The following is a 21,224-nucleotide window of genomic DNA, read 5'->3' as shown; positions in this document are numbered from 1 at the left end:
TCCGCTCAAAAAAGACGGTGGCGTCACGCCGACAATCTATCAATCACGTGAAGATAAGGACAAATCAGTCTGCGCCGGCACATGGAAGCCGCATGGAACAGTCGCGTTTTGGCGGACCGGCGTGGGTCTGTGGAAGATTGGACGGAAATTTGCGATCAGTAGTCTTCAATTTTAGAAGCTTCAAGCGAACTACAGTAGGTTTCCAAAAGACCTGATGAGAATTCATGAGTATCCGTATCAAAAAAAACGGGAAAAAAAATAATTAAAGGATGAATGAGTAGATACGCCTGGAAGTGAATTTGGGCTGACCACCCACGGTAGCCCGATAATATAAATAATGTAAAAGACAAGACCGGACTCCACGGCTCCCAACTGAAATCCCAAGCCGGCTTTTCTTGAACATGGCAAAGCAGAGGAAACTTGACGAAAGTGACTTGTATATTGAGAAAAGCCCTTTCGAAATACACGGTCATATCACAACATTCTTCAAAGTGCTCGCGGGAGAAACGATACAGCTGACCAAGAGGGAGAATTTAGAATAAAAAATGAAAGAAAGAAAAATTAACACGCTTCGTAACGGCGCCTTACAATGGGCTGCGCTCATCGAGATCGCTCTTGCCTCATAGCACAAACTCGTGAATGGCCGAGGGCCCGCTCTCGTTGTAGTCGACTCGAGTCATAAAACCTTTTGAAAGGCCTTGATCAAGTACGAAGCAAACCTTGGCAGCCATCTGAGCGCCCAGGAAAGTAGCCTCTTCAGAACCATGACCCCCTTGAGTGGCACTGGGGCCGTGGCTAGCGCCCGGAGCATTGCGATTGCCCTCGTGCTTGAACTCGGGGAAGTAGTCAGGTAGCCGCAGGCATTTCACAGAGGTCGGATTTTGCGAGTGGCCACTCGAGCGGTGGAGGGACATGCTAGGGTCCATGCCTGGGGTACCCGGAGTGGTAGCGGCCATTCCAGGATTGTTGTGGGTGGCAGCGACAAGCAGAGGATTCACACCAGGGGCAGTTGGGTGGAACATTGGACTAGGCTGTTGAGCCATGGGCGCTGGAGTGTTGGTGCCACCGGTGGGGAGAGGAGTAGAGAATACGGAGGGGATTTCAGAGGTGAAGATAGTGGCGGAAGGAGAAAGGATGTATTTCTGTGTGAGGACGCCGAGAAGAGCCTGCGCGAAACCTAGGAACGATCATATCTGTCAGTTCTGTACCTCACATCGATGGTGACAAAGTCATGTTTACGTACCTCGAACTCGACTACCGCATCCAACGATAACGAGAGAGTCCCAAAGTTCGCTTCTTTTGGTAGCATCCGGAACGGCAAGGATAGTATGATGAATCTGAGCGGCGATGTCCTCGAGAATACCACTTGTAAGACGGTCCTGAGCACCTTGCACCGGCGTTGCAAGAAGGAAGCGCTCCGCCCCAACTTCGATCTCGCGAGTCTGGCGAATGTATCGGCGGGATCCAGCTGCAGATTTTTCGTCCTCATCCAGAGGGCTGAACTCTTCATATTGGAAAGTTGCCTTTTCCTTTTGGTGGTTGGGGGCATTCTTTTGCTTGGACTCTGCACCAGTCTTCTTGCCGGTCTTCTCTTTCTCAATTTTGGCCAAGTATTCTGTGGTATTACCACTCACAATGGCAGCGACATCCAAAACTCCGTCGTCTTCTTCAGTGCCATTCTCAGTGCCGGTCTGCGTATTTTCTCCGGGTCCGCGGGGGATCGTATCGTTTGCACCCGATCCACCAGTCGAGGCAGCCGCTGCTGGATTTGAGCCCTGATGAGCCGTTGCAGCAGCACCAGGAAGGGGCGTGCCTGGAACCAGAATCTCGGCAATGTTGCTTCGCTTCAGCTGCTCACACATCTCGCGCGAAAAGCCTCTGGGGCCCAGGAGCTCGACCAGTCGATCAGTCATTGCGTCACCGCCGCAGCCTTTCAGAGCAATACCGCGGCCATACTCATTCACAACGTAGTCCGTCACAGCCGTGACATCTGCCTTGGTCTTGCCAACATCAATGACGGTGGCTGTCGGTACACCATAGCCATAGCACGTGGCAAGCGCGGAGTCCATCAAAACGAAGCCGGGTGTCTTGAACTTCTCAAACACGAATTGAGTAATGGTCTCGCGATCACGAAGAGTCCACACGGGTTGCGCGACCAATAAAATTGGCGTGTGGAATGGTGGGCTCAACGCGTTGTAGATGTGTGTAAGCAGAGCGAAGAAGCAGGGCCAGTCGACAATGCGGCCATCCTGGATGGGATAGATAGCCCCTTCGTCAGATATGACATCCTCTTCGTAAATAGTCTCCTGGGTTTCGCTCTTGTCTGCACCTCCGGCAGTCTCGTCAGTCGGCTTCTCTGCATTGTCGGAGGTTTCAGTTTTGGCGGCAGTATCTTGGGCCACGGCGGCCGCATCTTTCATCTCAGTATCTTGTGTCGTAGGAGCATCGGTACCATTGCTGGCACTGGGTGTCTGTTGACATTCACGAATGCGATAAGGCTCGAACTCGCCCTTTTTCTGCGCAGGGAACATGCGCGTGGGGAATCGAAAACGCGCAGGCGTGAAGCTTTCGGGGAGACCAAGCTGCGCCAGGGTCATTTGCGAACCCGGCGCAATCAGCTAGCACGAGCATTTTGCGTCAACCAATTCTGTCGGAATTGACAAGGGTGAGCAAAAAGATTCCACTCACCAGAATATGCTCATCCTTGAAAGGCGGCATGTTTGGAGGCGCAATGTCAAGAAATCCTTGTTCTTCGAAAGCCGAACGCCTACGCTGCTCGCTGGGCTTTCCCGTGCAGTGGTTGAATTACCGTCCCGCTTACCCTTCCTAGTTTAGCGTTGTTTTATCATGGCACCTGAATCACGTGAACAGAGCTGTTGGGGTCCGTGATTCGAGGCGCGGCAAGGCGGAGAGCCGCAAGTTGGCCGAAGATCTGCGGGTCGCGTAGTTTTGCGGCCTGGAGATTCAGGATGGGAGGAAGGCTGGTCGCAAACGAACTATGACATTTGCGCATGATTGCCAGTTTGGGTCAAGGCGCAGCGAACTTGGTCTAATATGGGATATTCCCTATATCTGAACTCACCGTCTTTGCATATCCATGCGCTTATTCCTATGCACAATACTCCCTGCCTAGAACGGTCTGGTCACTTAAAGCTTTGGCGACTGACGGGCTATCCATGTGGGATGCAGCGCTTGGCAAAACGAGTCTTGATCGTGTCGCCTCAACAAGTGAATCCCGTTGAGAGACTTGGCACGATTCAATCTGATTAAAGGAAGAACACAGATGTGTCATTCCAGGTATGTACGAGCTTGAAAATGAAAACTGTCAAATCACCGTGAAAACGCCCGAGCCGTGAGATGCCAAAGTATCCCGCAGAACCCAATCCAGACCAACGCCATTCATCCGTTCGTGTCCCTCTATGACCAGCATGAGCCCATTCATTGTCTCGAGAAGTTACTATTCAGGGCCTGCGTTGTACTTCTCGGTTGCAGACCGGAAAAGTTCCTGCTGTTGGCGGAGAAGCTCTTCCTCGGACAGACCACTCTGCTCCATTTTGCTTTGTTTTTTCTCCCGAGACTATATCAAGAATTTGTCAGCCAACCACATCATAGTTTGATGGCGGGCAGATTATTGTGAGAGCATACCTTGAGTTGTTCCCGATGCTCCTCTGCAACTGCGAGCACATCGGGGATGTAATCTGCGAAACCCAGATCACGCAGAGCCTTCTCGACATGTTCACAGGCAATAGTCTTCTTGGCTTCCTTTTCGCTGATGTCGTTTGCCTCGGATGATATCAAGGTGATGAATTCAACACAGCATTCCATCAGCAGGTCGCGCGCGTCCTTTGAGAAGGTTTGACCCATGCTGGGGGGCAGGATTTCAGTGATGATCTTTTGGACCGTGGCTATAATTTAGCATTGTCAGCAAAGTCTGACCGAGCGCATGAGCACCGTCAAATATCAAGATTGCTGGGCATAATATTGTCTGTGCAAATGCGATCCGAGCGACGTGGGTTCACGTTGGGCTATCGATTCAAGATCGAAGCGGGTTTGAAGTCATACCTTTCGGCAGCGACAGGTCGTCATTTGCTGATTTAGAAAGAACCAAGTCAGATTCACATTGCTGACTAAATACAAGTGTCAGGGTGAAGCACTTACAGCTGAATTCCCGGTCGGACATGGCGGTTATGTGTAGGTGTTGAGTGCTCAGAGGGACGAACAGGCAATATAATTGGCGACCAGGTAATTACCAGAAGCAGACGCGACTCTTTTTTCTTTGGGATCTTAACGTGGGGCGACTGGAGCATTAAAAGGTCCCCGAGGCGCGCAACCCGGGGCCCATATTTTCCTGCCGGCAGATTCTCACCGCCCCTGCTCACATTTATTTTCAATTTTTTTCATCGTTGAAATGTCTCTTCTTCCCTTCATCTCTTCATCCTCTCAGGTCGACCTGGGAACTTCCCCGAGAGAGAATTCTGATGTCAATTCACTCTCGGGGCCAAATTATCCTGGTAAGTGTCTTTGACGAAATTTCCCTTCACTTCTTTCTACATGATGAACATCGTTGTCGCCCCTATCATACCAAACCGTGGTGATTACACTGTCCTAGCCAAACGGACGAACTGATATCAATTCAAATCATTGTTCTTATTTACATGATTACCCACGAAGAATTCACAACTGACTTTCTTCAAGCTCAGCAGGTATCCACAAAAGGTCCAGAGACGGATTTTTTTTCTCGGTTCGCATAAACGTCTATCGCACCGTTCGTTTCGGTCCACACCACTTGAGTTTACGTGTTAGGTACGAATCACTTTGGAATTATAATTGCACACTCTTTTTGTATGATGAACATCCTACATTCCATGCTAAGTATGAAGGTGCGCTGCACCTGATGCTTATAAAATGTACCTGCTTTTCATCTTTCGGCTGATTACACTTTATCTGTTCTCGGAATTTTCACTCATGGACATTTCGTGGCATTCATACTGATTGCTGTATAGTGACATTGTCGAAAGAAATTTTATAATGAGTAATTCTTCACAATACAATCCTATTCCTGGAAGGCGTCGAGTTCCTTGTCGTTCCATCTGCGTAGCGTTGGTGTTAGCATTTTGCCAAGTTTCTGTAGATTATGAGCAACACGTACGAGAGGAAACGGCCACTAAGATCTTGAGGCGCATCGAGCACAAGTTTGGCCATAACGTGCCCAGGTTGCTCGGGCTTCACCAGCTTGCCCTCCTTGTGCGCGCCGAAGAACTTTGAATGCATCTCGGCATCCAAGTTCGACACGTGATCTTCACGAAGCTCGCGCTGCATCTCGGTGTCGACCATGCCCGGCCGGACGGCCACCGAAACCACATCGGGTTCCTCGCTTCCCAAGCTCAGAGCGAAGTGGTTCATGGCGGCCTTGGATGCTCCATAAAGACCCCATCCGCGATATCCGGACACCGCAGCACCTGAGGAGGTGAAAATGATCTTTCCCTTGGACTTGCGAAGTGCTGGGAGAGCTGCCTTGGTCTGTAGACAAGTCAATGCTGAAGTTTCATTTAAACGGTCAATTTAGCGTGGACGTACGAAAGCCACCAGGCTGAAGAAGTTGACATCAAAGTCTTTCTTCCACTGGTCCACGTTGGCATTGGCAATCTTGCCCACCTGGCCGAGAATGCCATGATTGAGCACCATTCCATCAAGCTGGCCGAAGGAATTGATTGCAGCATCGACAGCCTTTTGGGCGAGTGAAAAATCTGCCAGATCGCCATTGACCACTTCGACCTGCTTGCTGTACTGGTCTTTCAGTTTCTGGAGCGGCTCCAGACTGCGAGCCACGACGACCACATTGTGTCCTTGTGGAGCAGAGAGGAGAAACTTGGCAATGGCAAGACCGATGCCTATGGAATCGTCAGTTCTGAGTCGAGAAGTACAATCGGGGTACCTGACCGCGAGAGGCGCCTGTGACGATGATCGTCTTTGCTGACATGGTGTACCTGCGAGTGCAATCAGCGATCACCATTTCATTGCCCGCATAAGTAACAATCTCAGGTTGCTATTAAGTTGTGCTCCTCCGAGATCTCACAGGGAAGAGCAGCTTCCCCCGGTGGGGAGAAAGTTGACATGGACATCTGCGAGTTTGGGCGTTGCATGGCTGCCAGAGGGTCATAGGTACTTACCTGATCAAAAAGTAAAGTGAGGTGCTTTAGTAGTTTTGTTTATCTGCGGGTGGCTTCAACAGAATTCAATTCCAGAGCTGCTGCAGAATGCAACAGTTCCGTCCACCTATCCTGGACCCCGCCGCCTCGTGGCGCGGGGCTTAATAATCTCCAGGGTGCCAGACCTGCATTCGCGCACCCGTCTGGCCAGGCACGACACACTCCAGTTCGGCAGACGTCATGCTATTGTCGCTCCACTAGGTATCGCACAGTCAAACATGATCAACAACCCACATAGAAAAACGCTGTCTCACCACTACACGACCACGTTGGCTGAAAGGCTATGTTTATGTGTATGTTGGCCATTTCTGACAACCTGGGCTCAGGCAAGTGGGCCTACATACACTGACTCTGTGTGGTCGCCGCTACTCGAAGCACTTGTGACTACCATCAACAAGCAGAGTGGGCTGTTTATCTATCCTAGGTATTCGTCATCAAACTTTCACCTAATATGCCTGTGGATAATGATCATGCATTGGCAACCCCTGCCGATTCGATATTAACAGATTCATGTGCTCAGAATTCTTGAGGCTCTTGGGTTCTCTAGAACCTAGATGTGACTGGGTAAGAAGTCGAGTGTGAGATAGTATCTATCCAAGCATGGTTTATCCGGCAGGGCATGGGAAGGTAGGATATTCAGGTCTCTAATACAGAGTAATCCCAGCAAAATTTCAGCCCTAATCTATAGGTTCTTAATAGTTTCTCGGCCCATACTCCAATGTATTCAAGATGCAAGACCGCGAGCCTGGTGACCATGTTCATCCAATTTTTCGAGTGTCAACCCCGGTACTCGGGCATGTGGTTTGAGGTGATAGTGCAAACTGAAGCTGAAGTGACAGAGTTCTGCGTTTGTTCGGAGTTACTAATGTATGGAATGTCCGAGATCTGCCGGATGGAATTGGGTACCTAATAGCAGGTCTACGGCTGAAGTTGTTTTTCCGGCCCATCATTGAGTAGAAACAGACGAGCCATGGAATCGATTCGTTCATGGGTTTAAGTTCTGGCATAACAATGTGCACGCTTATGTTTTTCACGACTTGTTAAATAACCGAGTCTTGAATATAACTCATGCGTCAATTAATCAGGTTTATCTGTCTGTTTATATGCCTCCTGGAGTTGAGACGGGACTGAACCAGCTCCAGTCAAATTCGGACCCGCGGGTGCAGCCCGAAGAGGGTGCGCCAGCAATATATAGGTATGGGCACCACCACCTCCAATCATTGGAGCTGGGGACGGCACCCATCCCAGTAACATTAAATAGAAATAGACAGACCAACGTTAAAACTTCACACCAGCAATATACCTACTACTTGTCCATGATACTCAGACCATGTTAAAAAACCCAAGATTATCACCTGAATTACGATGCTTAGTACAAGATTCATTGCCTCAAGTCACAGTTATTGATCCCGCCTCGGAATAATCAAATACCCGATGATGGCCGACCGTTGACCAGTTGATGAGTGCCCGTCGAGACATGGACGGAGCTGTCTGATTTAGTCAGCCATGCCACAGTCCCAGCGGGAGCTCTCCAGAAACTTCAGGCATCCGATATCTCCACCCAGTTGGCCTTCCTTTTCAATCTCGCGCGCGACCGCTTCTCCATTCTCCTTCAGCGCGAACGACAGAGCATCGCTCACCCTTTGAATACAAACACTCACTTCTCGGCACTCGAATCTTCGAATACAAGCCCGCCATGGCCAATTATCTCGCCTCCATTTTCGGTACCGAGCAGGACAAGGTCAACTGCTCCTTCTATTACAAGATCGGCGCATGTCGCCACGGCGATCGATGCTCGCGCAAGCATGTCAAGCCTTCATACTCGCAAACAATCTTGATGCCCAATATGTATCAGAACCCTGCCTACGACCCCAAGACCAAGATGAACCCCAGCCAGCTCCAGAATCACTTTGATGCATTCTACGAGGACGTCTGGTGCGAGATGTGCAAGTACGGCGAACTGGAGGAGTTGGTAGTATGCGACAACAACAATGACCGTAAGTTCTGCCCATTCAAATCTTGTCTGCTTTCTTTGCTCGAGGGTACAATGTCTGATCGTTTCTCCCCATTCTTGACTACAGACCTGATCGGCAACGTTTACGCACGATTCAAGTACGAAGAAGACGCACAAGCTGCGTGCGATACGCTGAATTCTCGGTGGTACGCTGCGCGACCGATATATTGTGAACTTTCACCAGTGACGGATTTCCGGGAAGCGTGTTGCCGACTGAATAGTGGTGAAGGGTGCGTCCGCGGAGGGTTCTGCAACTTCATCCATCGCAAAGATCCCAGTCCCGAGTTGGACCGAGAATTGCGATTGAGCACAAAGAAGTGGCTCAAGGAGCGCGGTCGCGACGCACGCAGCGTCAGCCGCAGCCCGAGTCCCGAGCCAACCCGACGGAGATACTAAATGCCGCATCCTGCCTCGGGGTTTTGTGTGCTCTCTGTTCTTCCATTGAAATATCAGGTCCGCCATCTTTCTGTCTTCATACCATCGGCGTTGGGCAAGGTTTCCATGCAAAAGAAGCTGCGTGTGGTCTGAATCGGGCTGGGTGTTCGCCATGTACTTTGCTGGGTTCGCAATTTGTAATCTAAGGTTATTCAACTACCAGATATCACGTCCGCTCGTCATAGAATTTGACCCGAGACTATACTTTGTGTGGTCTTCGGCGTCAAGTTATTGTTTGTCCTCTTACGAATCTTCAAGCTTAAGTTTCCTCACTTTTGTAGCGTGTGCATCGCCTCAAACAGTGTACAATTGTGGTACTCGATAAATACGCCACCCAATATGATACCTATTGGAGACGGAGTAGCCAAAAGGTCATTGCATTATATTTCAGAAAAGGCGGACACATGCCCAAAGATTCACGTCTGGATCTAGTTACAGGAATATGATCTGTATGGTTAGCCCTCAATGAGAATAATTATCAAAGCTGGGGCGTTTCGACAGTCGGCGGCCAGGGTAGTTTGAGTATCCGCTGCAATATGCTCCTCTCCGCCCCTACGCTTCCCTTTGTTCGATAGTCTTGGCACCCCACACGCGGCGCGTCAAATCGCGTTCCACTCCTCTTTTTGACAATCGAGAGCTTGAGTGTCAGATAGACTTGTACAAACACTCGCTTTCTCAACAAGGCCTGAGCAGACTGCTCTTGTCACCAAAATGGATTCTTATGATGATCGACATCGTGCCTTTCTCCAGGCCTTCATGGCCCGATCAACCATGACTTTTGAAGATGCACAGCCAGTCCTCGCAGCGATTATCTCCGCACATGGTAGGAATCCCATGCTTCAAAGCTCGACGGTCGATGATATGTCAGCTAATATGCAAAATCGTCAATAGAGGGTCGCACTGTGGATCCAGATGAGGTCACACAATCCACATTGAACGATTTTGTCGATATGGTCAATAATGCGATTTCGATCTTCGACCTGGAAATCAGAACCTCACGACGACAAGATCCCAAAGAGAACCAGGAAGACTCCAGCACGCCACCGACTCTGGTGTATGCCCTGGTCAATACGACCAGCGATGCTCTCACCCAGCTTGCGACGACGTACACCGCCGACGAGATTGCATTTGTGAAGCGAGTTCTCGACTACATGTTTGAAGAGAATAATAATCGTCGTTGCGAGGGAATGGTGATTTCCTCTATACACGCTGTGCGCTTGTCCAAAGCGGGCGGCGATCGACGGAGATCTACAAACGTTGGCACGCAGCAACCTGAAGGCGGCGCTGCTCAAAACTTGACGATGCAACAGGCTCAGGCTGTGATGAAGTCGTTGACGGAAGAGGGTTGGTTGGAACAGAGCAGCAAGGGAAATTACAGCCTTAGTCCCCGAGCGCTGATGGAGCTGCGGACTTGGCTAGTTGCGGAGTACAATTATGAGGATATGAATGGGCGGATGCAGCATCGGATTAAGTTCTGTGCTGCTTGCAAGGACCTCATCACGGTGGTAAGTTGCACAGATGCAAGACCGATCTCTGTCGTAAGCTTATGCAAAAAGAGGGAGAGAAAGAGGCTAATGCTGTGAGTCTAGGGACAACGATGTGATGACCGAGACTGTCCAGGTCGACTACACAACCACTGCGTGCGCAACTTCTTCCGCGTGCAACAGGCTGAGAAGTGTCCCGTTTGTGAAAAGCGCTGGTCTGGCACCAATTTTGTGGGCGAGCAGGCCGTCGTGGAGACCGCTCGGCCCCGACACAGCAGGCTCTCCCAAGCCCAGACCGTGGTCGCCTCTCAGACACAAAGCGAGGCTAGCGAGGCGGAAGGTTGAATGACGCCCAAGAAAGCCAGAGGCAAAATGACTTCATTTTGTCATTAAGTTACCAACACCAGCAACAGCGACTCTGTGAGGAATTCTTCTTGAGTGGCCTGGATGAAGCCGCCACTCTACTACACGGCACAGGAACGAGATCAGGACGTGGACCCAAAGATCAGCTCACGCGCTCTCTCGAAAAAAATGTAAGTCCAGTGACTGCTGAGTGCTGGTGGAGAGTGACTTGAATTACCCGTGCAGCCTGATGGTTAAGCATCGGCTTCAAGTACCGGTGGCGCTCTCTCGACTCAGCGCTTCTGAAGCGGCTTCGCCTGGCACTAGTGAGCGTCAAGCTCGCTATTGCTTCAGCCAGGGCCCAGAACACGCCCTGGCCTCGGACATTCTTTTCGCAGGTTTCATGGCCCCCGCAGGCTCTGTGTCAGACAGTAGTGGTGTACCCGTTATGAAGAAAGATCCGCCATTTATGATCCGTCGACACGAGACTTATATCGTCAAGTCAAGGCGATAGAGCGAAGCAATTACCATTCTGTCAAATTCTTCTCATGTTTCATTGTCCACGTAGGTCTCGACAGCTGGACCGTATCTGTCAGCACAGATCCCACTGCATCTGTCCCAAGGGCGGTTTTGCGCTTTTCTTCTAGATCGCCCGAAAAGGTAGAGAGAGTACTTGTGGTGTAGAGATGGTTCTAGCATTCGTTTTCACGCATACAGACAAGCTCTTCCCCATAGTTGAATACTATTTACCTCATTCTAGCCAGGAGCCTTTTGTCCCCTTGATCTCTTTCACCTCCAAAGAAGGTAATTAGGTAGGTTTTCGTGACTCCAAGCTCCACCCTTTTAGGCCAGTCATTTTATGTTGCGGACTATTATCGGACATTTCGTAGGCTTCGCGGCCCGGATTCCAGCGATACTTCATAGACCACCTTCATCTACCGTACATCCATATTCCTAAATGTCCAGAGTACATTCTGCATGGTATTGAAGTGCCGTCCGTAACACGTATTCTATACCTGCGAACTGCACAGAAGAGTCATCCAGCCTCCTCGACCGGAACCAAACCCCCACACCTCACCCAAACTCTCTCTTCCCCACACACTCCAAGATGGTCTTCTCATCCCTCACCCAAGGTTCCATGGGTCCTCCCGATCCACGCCACAAATCTCGGTGCCAAGATGCCGTGTATGTCACTGCCTTCAGTAGTGACAGGGTCTGACTTCGGTCTTGACTAGACTTTCTCACTCCTTTTCGGCCCTAGAACCTTCGGCGACGGACAGGCAAGCCGCCCGTCCCGGCCTGGCAACCGCACAAGCGCACTCCCCCGGGTCCTTGACCAGCCTCCCCACAGGGCATCCACTAATGATCATTCAGCCCGCACAGGGATGGCGTGCGGTAAAGTCCGCTCAAGCCGGTTCTTCCGACGCCACCGCCCAAGAAAACACACGAGGCAGGTCTCGAGTGTCAGGCGGCAGTGCGGAGGGCGTAGAGGGATCGTGAACCAAACGGAGAGGGCGTTTTCTCTGGCATAATTTGACTGGGAGATTCTGCCCACCCCCGAAACACTATTGGTCGTCGCAGAAGTGGTGTCATTCAAATCCACGCGAATGATGACCAGCCGCATACGACATTTTTCCCTCGTCTGTGCTTGGCGGGGCGATGGCACAGACGTTTTCCGATTCTGGGGATGATTTGCGGCGATGCTTGCTCGTAGTTAAGTTGCCTCATGTTGGACCAGGGACGTCGGACGCAACGGCACGGAGTTTCTCATTGAGTTTTTGGTATCGCTGCATTCCTAAGGTCGACTGGTTCTGGAGGTGAGTAGACTTTGATGAGTCCCCCACATTAAACTTACACCAGGAAGTTCTCACCAAAGGTGACATACCCTAGGTTGTTGCTCTTACGGCAGATGGCCATGTGCATTTTCGGAGATCGCATCGAGAATCGTGCCGTAATCGAATGAAATCCTAGAACCTCACGGGACCTGCCCCAACTGCCGTGTAGCCCGCGTCATAACCACTGGCCTGGGATAACCCTTCATTGTATTTGCGCTCTTATATAAGCCTCTCCCTTCTCTTCTCACTCCACCTTTCCACGTCCCTGGCTATTAAGAAAGGGCATTGCAATTATTTCTTTCTCGCAGCTCATCAGCAGACGGAACTTCCAATATTCTAGAGTCTGATCGTTCTTTCCGAGAGGGGAGACTGCAAGATGCAGTACAAGGTGAGAGGGTCTGTGAGTTCGAATCTGAAATCAAGCTAACCACTTCAAAAAGTCATTCATTTGGACTGCTCTGCAAGTGACGCTGCAGCTCAGCTCACTAGCAGATGCTACAGGTCCAGAAAGCCGCGTGGAAAGATGCCTGAAGTCTCATTCGGATCATGGCCTTTCCGCAGGCGCACACGCCAGCAGGAACGTCTACAAGACGGATTTTGATGGTGTCACCTGGGACGACGACAATTGGCTCCTGACCACCACTACCTTAGAGCAAGGTCGTTTCCAGTCCCGAGGCTCTGTAGCCAATGGTTACTTTGGTATTAACGTGGCCAGCGTTGGTCCATTTTTTGAAATGGACAATGCGACCATGGGCGGCGACGAGATCAACGGCTGGCCGCTCTTTTCACGCCGTCAATCTTTTGCGACGATCAGCGGATTCTGGGACTCTCAGCCTACCACGAATGGTTCCAACTTCCCATGGCTCTACCAGTATGGTGGTGACAGTGTCATCAGCGGTATTCCCCATTGGAGTGGTATTATCCTTGAGCTCGATGATGAGACCTACTTGGATGCCGGCGTGGACAACTCGACCATTTCCAATTTCACCTCGACTTATGACTTCCAGGCTGGTGTTCTGTCTTGGGCTTACCAGTGGACGCCAAATGACAAGTACGGGTCCTTCGACATCAGCTACCGTCTCTTTGTGAACAAGTTGTACGTCAACCAGGCCGTTGTGGATATGACCATCGTCGCTTCCCAGGACAGTAATGGAACCATTGCCAATGTCCTCGATGGATACTCTGCGGTCCGCACGGACTTTGTGGAGTCTGGTGAAGATGACGGTGCTATTTACTCCGCAGTGCGTCCCAACGGAATCGCCAATGTGACTGCCTACGTTTACGCCAACATGACTGGCAGTTCCTCCGCTGTGGATCTGTCGTCCCGCAAGCTCGTCGAGAGTAAGCCGTACGTTAGCGGCAATTCTTCTTCTGTGGTGCAGACTGCCTCAATCTCATTCAAGAAGGGCAAGAAGGTTCAAGTCACCAAATTCGTCGGTGCAGCCTCCACAGATGCCTTTGCGGACCCTCAAGCTGTTGCCAAAGAGGCAGCTAGGACAGCGGCCAAGAACGGATATGCCAAGTCCCTTCGCGCCCATGTTGAAGAGTGGGCGAGTGTTATGCCGGTGGACTCTGTTGACCGGTACGCTTACCCCAACGGGACTTTACCTAACGACAACTACATTATCGACTCTGCTGTCATCGCCGTCGCGAATACCTACTATCTACTTCAGAACACCGTCGGCAAGGACGCTATGAAGATGTCCAATAGCACAAGTCTGAATCGCGACAGCATTGCCGTCGGAGGATTGACCTCGGATTCGTACGCTGGACAGGTGTTCTGGGACGCCGATGTATGGATGCAGCCGGGTCTGGTTGCCTCTCACCCCGAGGCTGCCCAACGCATCACCAACTATCGCGTGGATCTGTATCCACAGGCAAAAGAAAACATCAAGACCAAGTACTCTGGATCAAAGAACAGCACCTATTTTGACCCTGATGCCGCTATTTACTCCTGGACCAGTGGACGGTACGGTAATTGCACAGCCACCGGCCCCTGCTGGGATTATGAGTACCACCTGAATGGTGACATCGGTTTGGCTATCATCAATGAGTGGGTAGCCAGCGGTGACGATGAGACTTTCAAGAGCACACTGTTCCCGATTTACAACTCGGTCGCCACTGTCTACTCTAATCTCGTGGAACGAAATGGATCTCACTGGACATTGACCAATATGACTGATCCGGTGAGTGAAGATCTGTTCTTTCTAAAATCTTCTTTCCTTTTCACTTTTTCCTTTTTCCCTATCTTTTGATTGAAGAGATGCTGACAGCAGACAGGACGAGTACGCGAACCACGTTGATGCTGGCGGCTTCACCATGCCGCTCATTGCACAGACTCTTACCAATGCCAACAAATTCCGCAAGGACTTTGGCTTGGAAGTAAACTCCACCTGGAATGAAATGGCAGAGAACGTCCTTGTTCTTCGTGAAAACGGGGTGACCTTGGAATTTACCACTATGAACGGCAGCGCTGTCGTCAAGCAGGCAGATGTTGTCTTGAATACCTATCCTTTGGACTACTCTGCCAACTACACTCAGCAGGATTCTCTAAATGACCTGGACTACGTGAGTATTAAAATTAAATCGTGAAGAGCTGCTCGCGGTACGAACTAACAGCCATCCAGTACGCCAACAAACAGTCTCCCGACGGACCGGCCATGACCTGGGCCATCTTCTCTGCTGTTGCCAACGAGATGTCTCCTTCAGGCTGCTCCGCTTACATCTACGCGCAAAACGCCTACAAGCCCTATGCTCGAGCACCGTTCTACCAGATGTCCGAACAACAGATTGACAACGCCACCACCAACGGTGGTACCCATCCGGCGTTCCCATTCTTGACTGGCCACGGCGGTTCCAACCAGGTAGTCCTCTTCGGCTATCTTGGTCTTCGTTACATCGCCGACGATATCCTCCACGTGGATCCCAATCTACCACCGCAGATTCCATACCTGAAGTATCGCACCTTCTACTGGCGCGGCTGGCCCATCTCTGCCTGGTCCAACAACACCCACACCGTGATCAGCCGAGCCGACAGTAAGCCCCTGGAAACGGCAGACCAGCGTTTTGCCAACCGATCCATCACTATCCACTCCGGTTCCAACTCAAACTACACCTCCTACACGCTCCCCAACAAGGGTGGCTCCGTCGCCATCCCCAACCGCCGAATTGGAGCTATCAACACCATTCCAGGTAACTTGATCCAATGCCAGCCTGTTCAATCAAACAATACCTTCGAACCAGGCCAATTCCCCATCGCCATCAACGACGGCGCCACCTCCACCAAATGGCAACCCAGCCACGCCGCCAATCTCAGCGCCGTAACCATTTCCCTCGAAGAAGAACTCGGCCAAATGGTCACAGGCTTCCACTTCGACTGGGCTCAAGCACCCCCCATCAACGCCACAATCATCTTCCACAATAAATCTCTCGACAACCCCGCCCAAACCTTCACCTCATCTTCAAACCACCATCAATCAGGAAATACCACCAGCGATGCTTACCAGATCATCAGCACCCTAACTAACATCGTCCTATCAAAACCCTACCAACCCAACGTCACCGATCTCGACGAAATCATGATCCCAATCGGAAACACCACAAACGTCACTCTTGCCTCTGCAGTCCCCGTCGCGCGATACGCCTCGCTCTTGATCGTGGGCAATCAAGCCCTGGATGAAGTAGACGTCAAGGCGAAGAATGGTACCGGCGCGACGGTAGCCGAGTGGGCTATTATTGGTCAGGCGCAGCAGCAGAATGGAAGTAGTGTGCGCTGGAGAAGCGAAACGCGAATGCTGGAGACTCGGGCGGCGGCGAGATTGGCACGTGCGCAGGCTAGAGGACGTCGATGGAGAGGAGTGTGAATTCGGGTTCGGGTTCGGGTTCGGGGGAGTGCTGCTGGATTTGATGAATAGATGAATCCTGGTAGTGCATAATATTGTTTTTTATGAGAAGTCATTTGAAATGAGTAATTACAAATTTGTTTCGACAAATGAGGAAGATGTAGTTGAATTGTTTCTTTTCTCTGGATTTATGTGACTTAATCATATGAAGCACTATGCTCGATTCGGAAAAAAAAAACAAAAACCGCATGATACAGGCGTGTGCCAGGACCAGTCATTTCATGAAACATGAGCATTATTCATTGCAGAGCTAATTTACCAAACGAGTAGAGTAAACTAGTGAAAACGGCGTGTGCCAAAAACAAAAAGCAGCAATTTCTCGGCATCAGCAAACTACTCATCAAGAGCAAACCGGTCCAAGAACTTAAAAATCCGCAGTCCCTCCTTGACCTTGTCGCCAAAGTCTTTATCGACACTCTTCGCAGCGTAGACACCGTCACGGTCGCTTGAGATCTGCGCATTCTCAAGCGCAACGGAACCCTGTCCAAGAGATCCAACAGGCTTACCGAAGCGGAAAGCGTCAAGGAGGATGTCCATGGGGCGACCGGCAGGGTATAGCGAGGTGGCGCCCGATGACTTGGCCTTGGGCGAAACAGTGCTCGAGCTTGTGCTGAAGAGTCCCTCAGCACCGTCGGCAACAATCACTGCATCGAAGTTGATCGCGTCACTCGCAGAGTAGGTCTGGTTAACACCGTGAGCCATACGCTCACCGACGACCACCACATCGACGCCAACATCCTTCAGCTGGCTCTGGAGAGCTGCACCCTGAGAAATTGATGAAGCATTGGCCACAGAGGCAAGAACGCCAACCTTAAGGCCCTCCAGCTTCTTCAGCTTCTGGCCAAAGGCACCGATGTTGGCAGTGGTGTTGTCATGATAGTAGGTGGGATCAGGCTGGGGCGCATCCACGCCAATGGCTTCAGCCACACGCTTGGCGAGGTCGTTGCTAATACGATTAAGCTGGATGACGACGTTGTTTCGGACCACTTGGCTCATCACATTTGCGTTCTCAAAGCGCATTGCGTCAACCACAAACTGCTGCTCGGCAGGGACAAGCGAGTTCCAGAACAGGCGTGGCTGGGACCAGACATCCTCAAAGGTGGAGCTGACAGCACGGAGCAATTTGCCGCTTGAGGTGCGACCAGGCGCAGTGAAGAAGCCCTTGCCAACAGTCTCGTTCGCCTGCTTGGGGGAGCCCTTGTTGAGAGTGTTGGGGGAATAAGCATTGGGGTTGAGCGGAATGTACATTTGACCAGCACCATCGCGGTTATTGTTGTGGATAGGAACGCGAGGACGGTTAATGGGAATCTGCTCGAAGTTGGGACCACCGTGACGGTTGAGCTGCGTGTCCAGGTAAGAGTAGATACGACCTTGGAGAAGAGGGTCGTCGGTGAAATCGACACCTCGAACAATGTGACCAGGTTGGAACTATTAGCGACTGGTCAGTGAGATTTTTTGACGCTTGCTCGGGTCACAACCTACCATCACTTGCTCAGTCTCGGCAAAGTAATTCATTGGGTTGCGGTTCAATGTCATCTTTCCAAGCTTGACGACAGGGACAAGCTCCTCGGGAACGATCTTGGTGGGATCCAGAAGATCAAATCCGAATCGGAGTTGGTCATCCTCTTCCATGATTTGGACGCCGAGCTGCAAAGATTGTCAGTATTCCGTAACTCGGTTCGAGGGAAGACAACAAACATACCTCCCACTCCGGGTAGCGGCCGGCTTCAATGGCGTCGAAAAGATCCTGGCGCATGAAGTCCCCGTTCTTTCCGGACACTTGCTGTGCCTCTTCCCAGACCAGACTGGCCTTACCCTGAAGACCCTTCCAATGGAATTTGACCAATTTGGTGTCTCCCTTGTCTGTAACAAGGCGGTAAGTGTGCACACCAAATCCGTCAACGTGGCGGAAAGATCGAGGGATACCGTGACCGGCCATGGCCCAGAGGAGAGTGTGGAGGGAGCTGGGCTGCTGGCTGAAGAAGTCCCAGGCAGAGTCGTGGGCAGTGGCTGCCTGTGGGATCTCGTTGTCACCCCGAGGCTTGACTGCGTGGATCAAATCGGGGAACTTGATGGCATCCTGGATGAAAAAGACGGGAATGTTGTTGCCAACGATGTCTGCAAATAGTCAGTCTCTTGCATCGATGGCCATCCAGTGAATCGAGCGCCTTACCGAAATTGCCTTCATCAGTGTAGAAACGGGTCGCAAAGCCGTGTACATCGCGAGCGGTGTCGGCACTGCCTCGGCTTCCGGCAACAGTAGAGAAACGCACAAACATGGGCGTCTCCTTGCCTTTCGCAGACAGGAAAGAAGCTGCAGTGATGTTTGACCAATCGCCGTAAGAGGTGAAAACTCCATGGGCACCAGCTCCTCGAGCGTGGACTGCGCGCTCCGGAACCTATGAAGTGTCATCAGCGCACATTCTTTCCGTTCATTGAAATGGAAATCCCGTGAGAAGCATACTCGTTCGTGATCAAAGCGCTGGATCTTCTGTCGAAAAATGAAATCCTCGAGCAGGGTGGGCCCGCGTTCGCCCGCCTTCAAGCTGTTTTGATCCTCAATTGGACCACCAACGTCGGACGTCAAGAATACATTCTCGTCATCCTTCAGGTAGAACTCGGACAGGAACTCTTCGGTGCCCGAAGCGGCGTCCTTCTCACCACGGCGATCCAAGCCAGCCGTTTCTCCCGTCATATAAGGACAGGCAGCATTGGCAATGCCAATGAGGCCTGTAACCAACCCGACTGCACGCATAGTGATTCCACTTGGCAAGAAAGGCCAACGAGGAAACAAGATATATCAGAAAGAATAACCACCTATGGATTGATGGGCTGGGGAGAATGTAACAGGCCGGAGAGAGGTTTGTTTATATGCTTCGAAGCATAGTAGGAACGGGGAGGGGGCCAGTAGGGAACGATGAGCGAATTGATAGGCAGTCCTGGAAAGGGCCAATCAATCCACTCAATTCAATCCGAGAATGGGGTTGCAGGTGGCAGGATTTTGGAGATTTTGTTCCAAGAAGCCATGCAGATTGATCACCTCGCGCTTGCCATTTGCGTAGACAGCCGGAACGGAGACGGGGATCCATTGGGCTTAGTCGCCGGGAGGTCCTATTTGGCGGGTGAAGAGTATGAACGAACCAATTGACTGATGAGGAAATAAGCTAGTTCCCATCAAGGCAATCGCGAGGATGATGAGATCTTTCGGATACGTCGTAGCCAATTGATTGATTACATTTCTCGAACAGTCCAGACCGAGCAACATGCAATCTCCAGTTTTGGTTGGTGACGCGATTGAGCTCTTCATTTTGTCGGCGGGTCGAGCTTCCCATTGGAATTCGCTCTTTCTCCTTGTGATCATGGACGAATGTGAACTCAGGGCGATCGACAGGCCAAGCCCACTTTCAAGAATTGACTTCTCGGCCGCCGAGGCGAGCGGCCGGTCATTGCCGTTGTCGGTACCCGTTATTTCTGTGAAACCTGGGACTGGAGACGATGAATGAATCCGTGGTGTTCCAAATCGAGTAAGTGTCGCCAGGCAAGAATGAGCATGCATGGCGCTTCCGTTGACGCAACTTACCTTGCTTCTTCCCGGTGCGCTCGCCAACAAGTTCCCACCCTCGATGATTGTCGAGCAAAGTGTTCGAGCCCCGGTGCTTGGTAATCGCATTTGTTCTGGACGGCTGTTGTGATCTCCACTTTTTGTACAAATCTGGGTTTCACAACTGGGGACCTCAGATGATGATCGCTCTTGGCAGCCAGGCTCTCATGTGTGGAGTTCAGAGGGTCGCCAACACCTTCGAGCTTTGCCAAGTGCCCAGTGGCCCTCCTGTCTAGTGCTACTACGTACTACGGCTAGTGCCTGACCATGACTGATTTTGAGGTTGACTCAGCCTTTATTTGGGGCGCAGAACCCACCCGGAGTTGTTCCGTGGCGACCTCAAGAGTGTATGATCTGCACGGATGACGTTCATGAGTGGATAGCAGTAGGGAGTCACGCCAGGTGGAGCCCGATGCCGTTGCGAGCTCCAGCCAGGTACTATTCCCAGCTTGCTCAGATATCCTGGTACACGAATTCATTGCAGGCTTGGGAGCTTCATTTGGTCTTCTTCACACCTCTCATCTCACTGTATCGGCCGTCCACTCATGGCTCTGTATCGTGGCACTGAATAAGCTGGTCAGCTGTTGGAAATTGCGAACCCGGACGGTCCGGACGTGCAGAAGTTGTGCCGAAAATAAATCATCCCCTGTCGCGAAGCTGTGCGGTGATAGAGCTGAGCCGGGGAGTCGCCGGTCACCGTCAGATCTCCAGATACAGTCAGACTTTGATACTGGCCGAGCTCGAGTCTACTGGATTGTCGCTCACTTGCCATGTTGGAAGCCATGGGCGGCACCCAAAAAGGTTAGTGCGCATGGTGGTACATTGTCATGAAATTGAATGAATCTCCGGCGAGGGTCCAGTCAAGCCGGGAGGAAGAAAGATGTGAAGCCTTGAATCCCTGCTGCCGGTGGTGAGCTCCAGATCACCTGACATCTCTCTTGGGGGGATTTCAGCTCTTCCATCGCACCCTTGCTCCTTTTTTAGTGCTTACATTTCGACGAGCGCCACTTTTGAACCTTTCAAAGTTGCTTCCAATCGGATCTGCGACCTTATATCGTCTAAGATTGTACAAATGTCCAACAGAGTCTGTGGCAAGGGACCCCCGATCCTTCCAGGGGAATCCGACGAGATGATCTATGCTCAACAAGCATCGGCCCCGCGGGGGATCATTTAGAGTTTCTACGATTTGGTGGATATGTCAGAGCTGAATAATACAGCGCTTTCTTCACTAAGCTCATAGAGTACAATGAACCTGCAGACCAACCCAAAAATAGACTCACGCGGACCCTGTCAGGGCTCTCAATTGTAGAATGGCATGGAATTTGTCTAGCGGATAGTGGATCTGGACTGATCTCTACTGTCCTAGACCTTACCTCTCTGGCACCATTGTTGGGAAGGCAAG

At 51.2% G+C, this 21,224-nt stretch overlaps 7 protein-coding genes across 7 annotated transcripts; 4 read left to right on the top strand and 3 right to left on the bottom strand.

The window, feature by feature from the left end:
• Window positions 1-620: 620 nt before the first annotated feature.
• Window positions 621-4,180, bottom strand: POX_g09243 (uncharacterized protein; the record flags this gene model as incomplete). Its single annotated transcript, XM_050118000.1, has 8 exons — window positions 621-1,177; window positions 1,244-2,618; window positions 2,689-2,784; window positions 2,855-2,996; window positions 3,459-3,577; window positions 3,646-3,905; window positions 4,063-4,089; window positions 4,159-4,180. The coding sequence occupies 8 exons, from the start codon at window positions 4,178-4,180 to the stop codon at window positions 621-623; spliced, it is 2,598 nt and encodes an 865-aa protein (XP_049966144.1).
• An 873-nt stretch (window positions 4,181-5,053) lies between these two features.
• Window positions 5,054-5,980, bottom strand: POX_g09242 (putative oxidoreductase; the record flags this gene model as incomplete). Its single annotated transcript, XM_050117999.1, has 4 exons — window positions 5,054-5,090; window positions 5,150-5,520; window positions 5,578-5,891; window positions 5,941-5,980. The coding sequence occupies 4 exons, from the start codon at window positions 5,978-5,980 to the stop codon at window positions 5,054-5,056; spliced, it is 762 nt and encodes a 253-aa protein (XP_049966143.1).
• A 1,925-nt stretch (window positions 5,981-7,905) lies between these two features.
• Window positions 7,906-8,619, top strand: POX_g09241 (Splicing factor U2AF 23 kDa subunit; the record flags this gene model as incomplete). The annotated part of the gene is made up of 1 exon (XM_050117998.1): window positions 7,906-8,619. The coding sequence occupies one exon, from the start codon at window positions 7,906-7,908 to the stop codon at window positions 8,617-8,619; it is 714 nt and encodes a 237-aa protein (XP_049966142.1).
• A 750-nt stretch (window positions 8,620-9,369) lies between these two features.
• On the top strand, window positions 9,370-10,487 carry POX_g09240 (uncharacterized protein; the record flags this gene model as incomplete). Its single annotated transcript, XM_050117997.1, has 3 exons — window positions 9,370-9,481; window positions 9,550-10,163; window positions 10,248-10,487. 3 exons carry the CDS (start codon window positions 9,370-9,372, stop codon window positions 10,485-10,487), a joined length of 966 nt encoding a protein of 321 aa, XP_049966141.1.
• Window positions 10,488-11,592: 1,105 nt separating this feature from the next.
• Window positions 11,593-11,984, top strand: POX_g09239 (uncharacterized protein; the record flags this gene model as incomplete). Its single annotated transcript, XM_050117996.1, has 2 exons — window positions 11,593-11,669; window positions 11,720-11,984. 2 exons carry the CDS (start codon window positions 11,593-11,595, stop codon window positions 11,982-11,984), a joined length of 342 nt encoding a protein of 113 aa, XP_049966140.1.
• Window positions 11,985-12,695: 711 nt separating this feature from the next.
• POX_g09238 (Acid trehalase) lies at window positions 12,696-16,182 on the top strand (the record flags this gene model as incomplete). Its single annotated transcript, XM_050117995.1, has 4 exons — window positions 12,696-12,707; window positions 12,760-14,505; window positions 14,600-14,887; window positions 14,947-16,182. 4 exons carry the CDS (start codon window positions 12,696-12,698, stop codon window positions 16,180-16,182), a joined length of 3,282 nt encoding a protein of 1,093 aa, XP_049966139.1.
• A 372-nt stretch (window positions 16,183-16,554) lies between these two features.
• Window positions 16,555-18,976, bottom strand: POX_g09237 (Catalase B; the record flags this gene model as incomplete). The annotated part of the gene is made up of 5 exons (XM_050117994.1): window positions 16,555-17,649; window positions 17,704-17,868; window positions 17,924-18,339; window positions 18,395-18,620; window positions 18,686-18,976. The coding sequence occupies 5 exons, from the start codon at window positions 18,974-18,976 to the stop codon at window positions 16,555-16,557; spliced, it is 2,193 nt and encodes a 730-aa protein (XP_049966138.1).
• Between the last annotated feature and the right edge of the window lie 2,248 nt (window positions 18,977-21,224).

Source organism: Penicillium oxalicum, chromosome VII (assembly GCF_001723175.1).
Source record: "Penicillium oxalicum strain HP7-1 chromosome VII, whole genome shotgun sequence".
Lineage (NCBI taxonomy): Eukaryota > Fungi > Ascomycota > Eurotiomycetes > Eurotiales > Aspergillaceae > Penicillium > Penicillium oxalicum.
The sequence above is the reverse complement of the archived record's forward strand: the minus strand, read 5'-3'. Positions and strand labels throughout refer to the sequence as shown.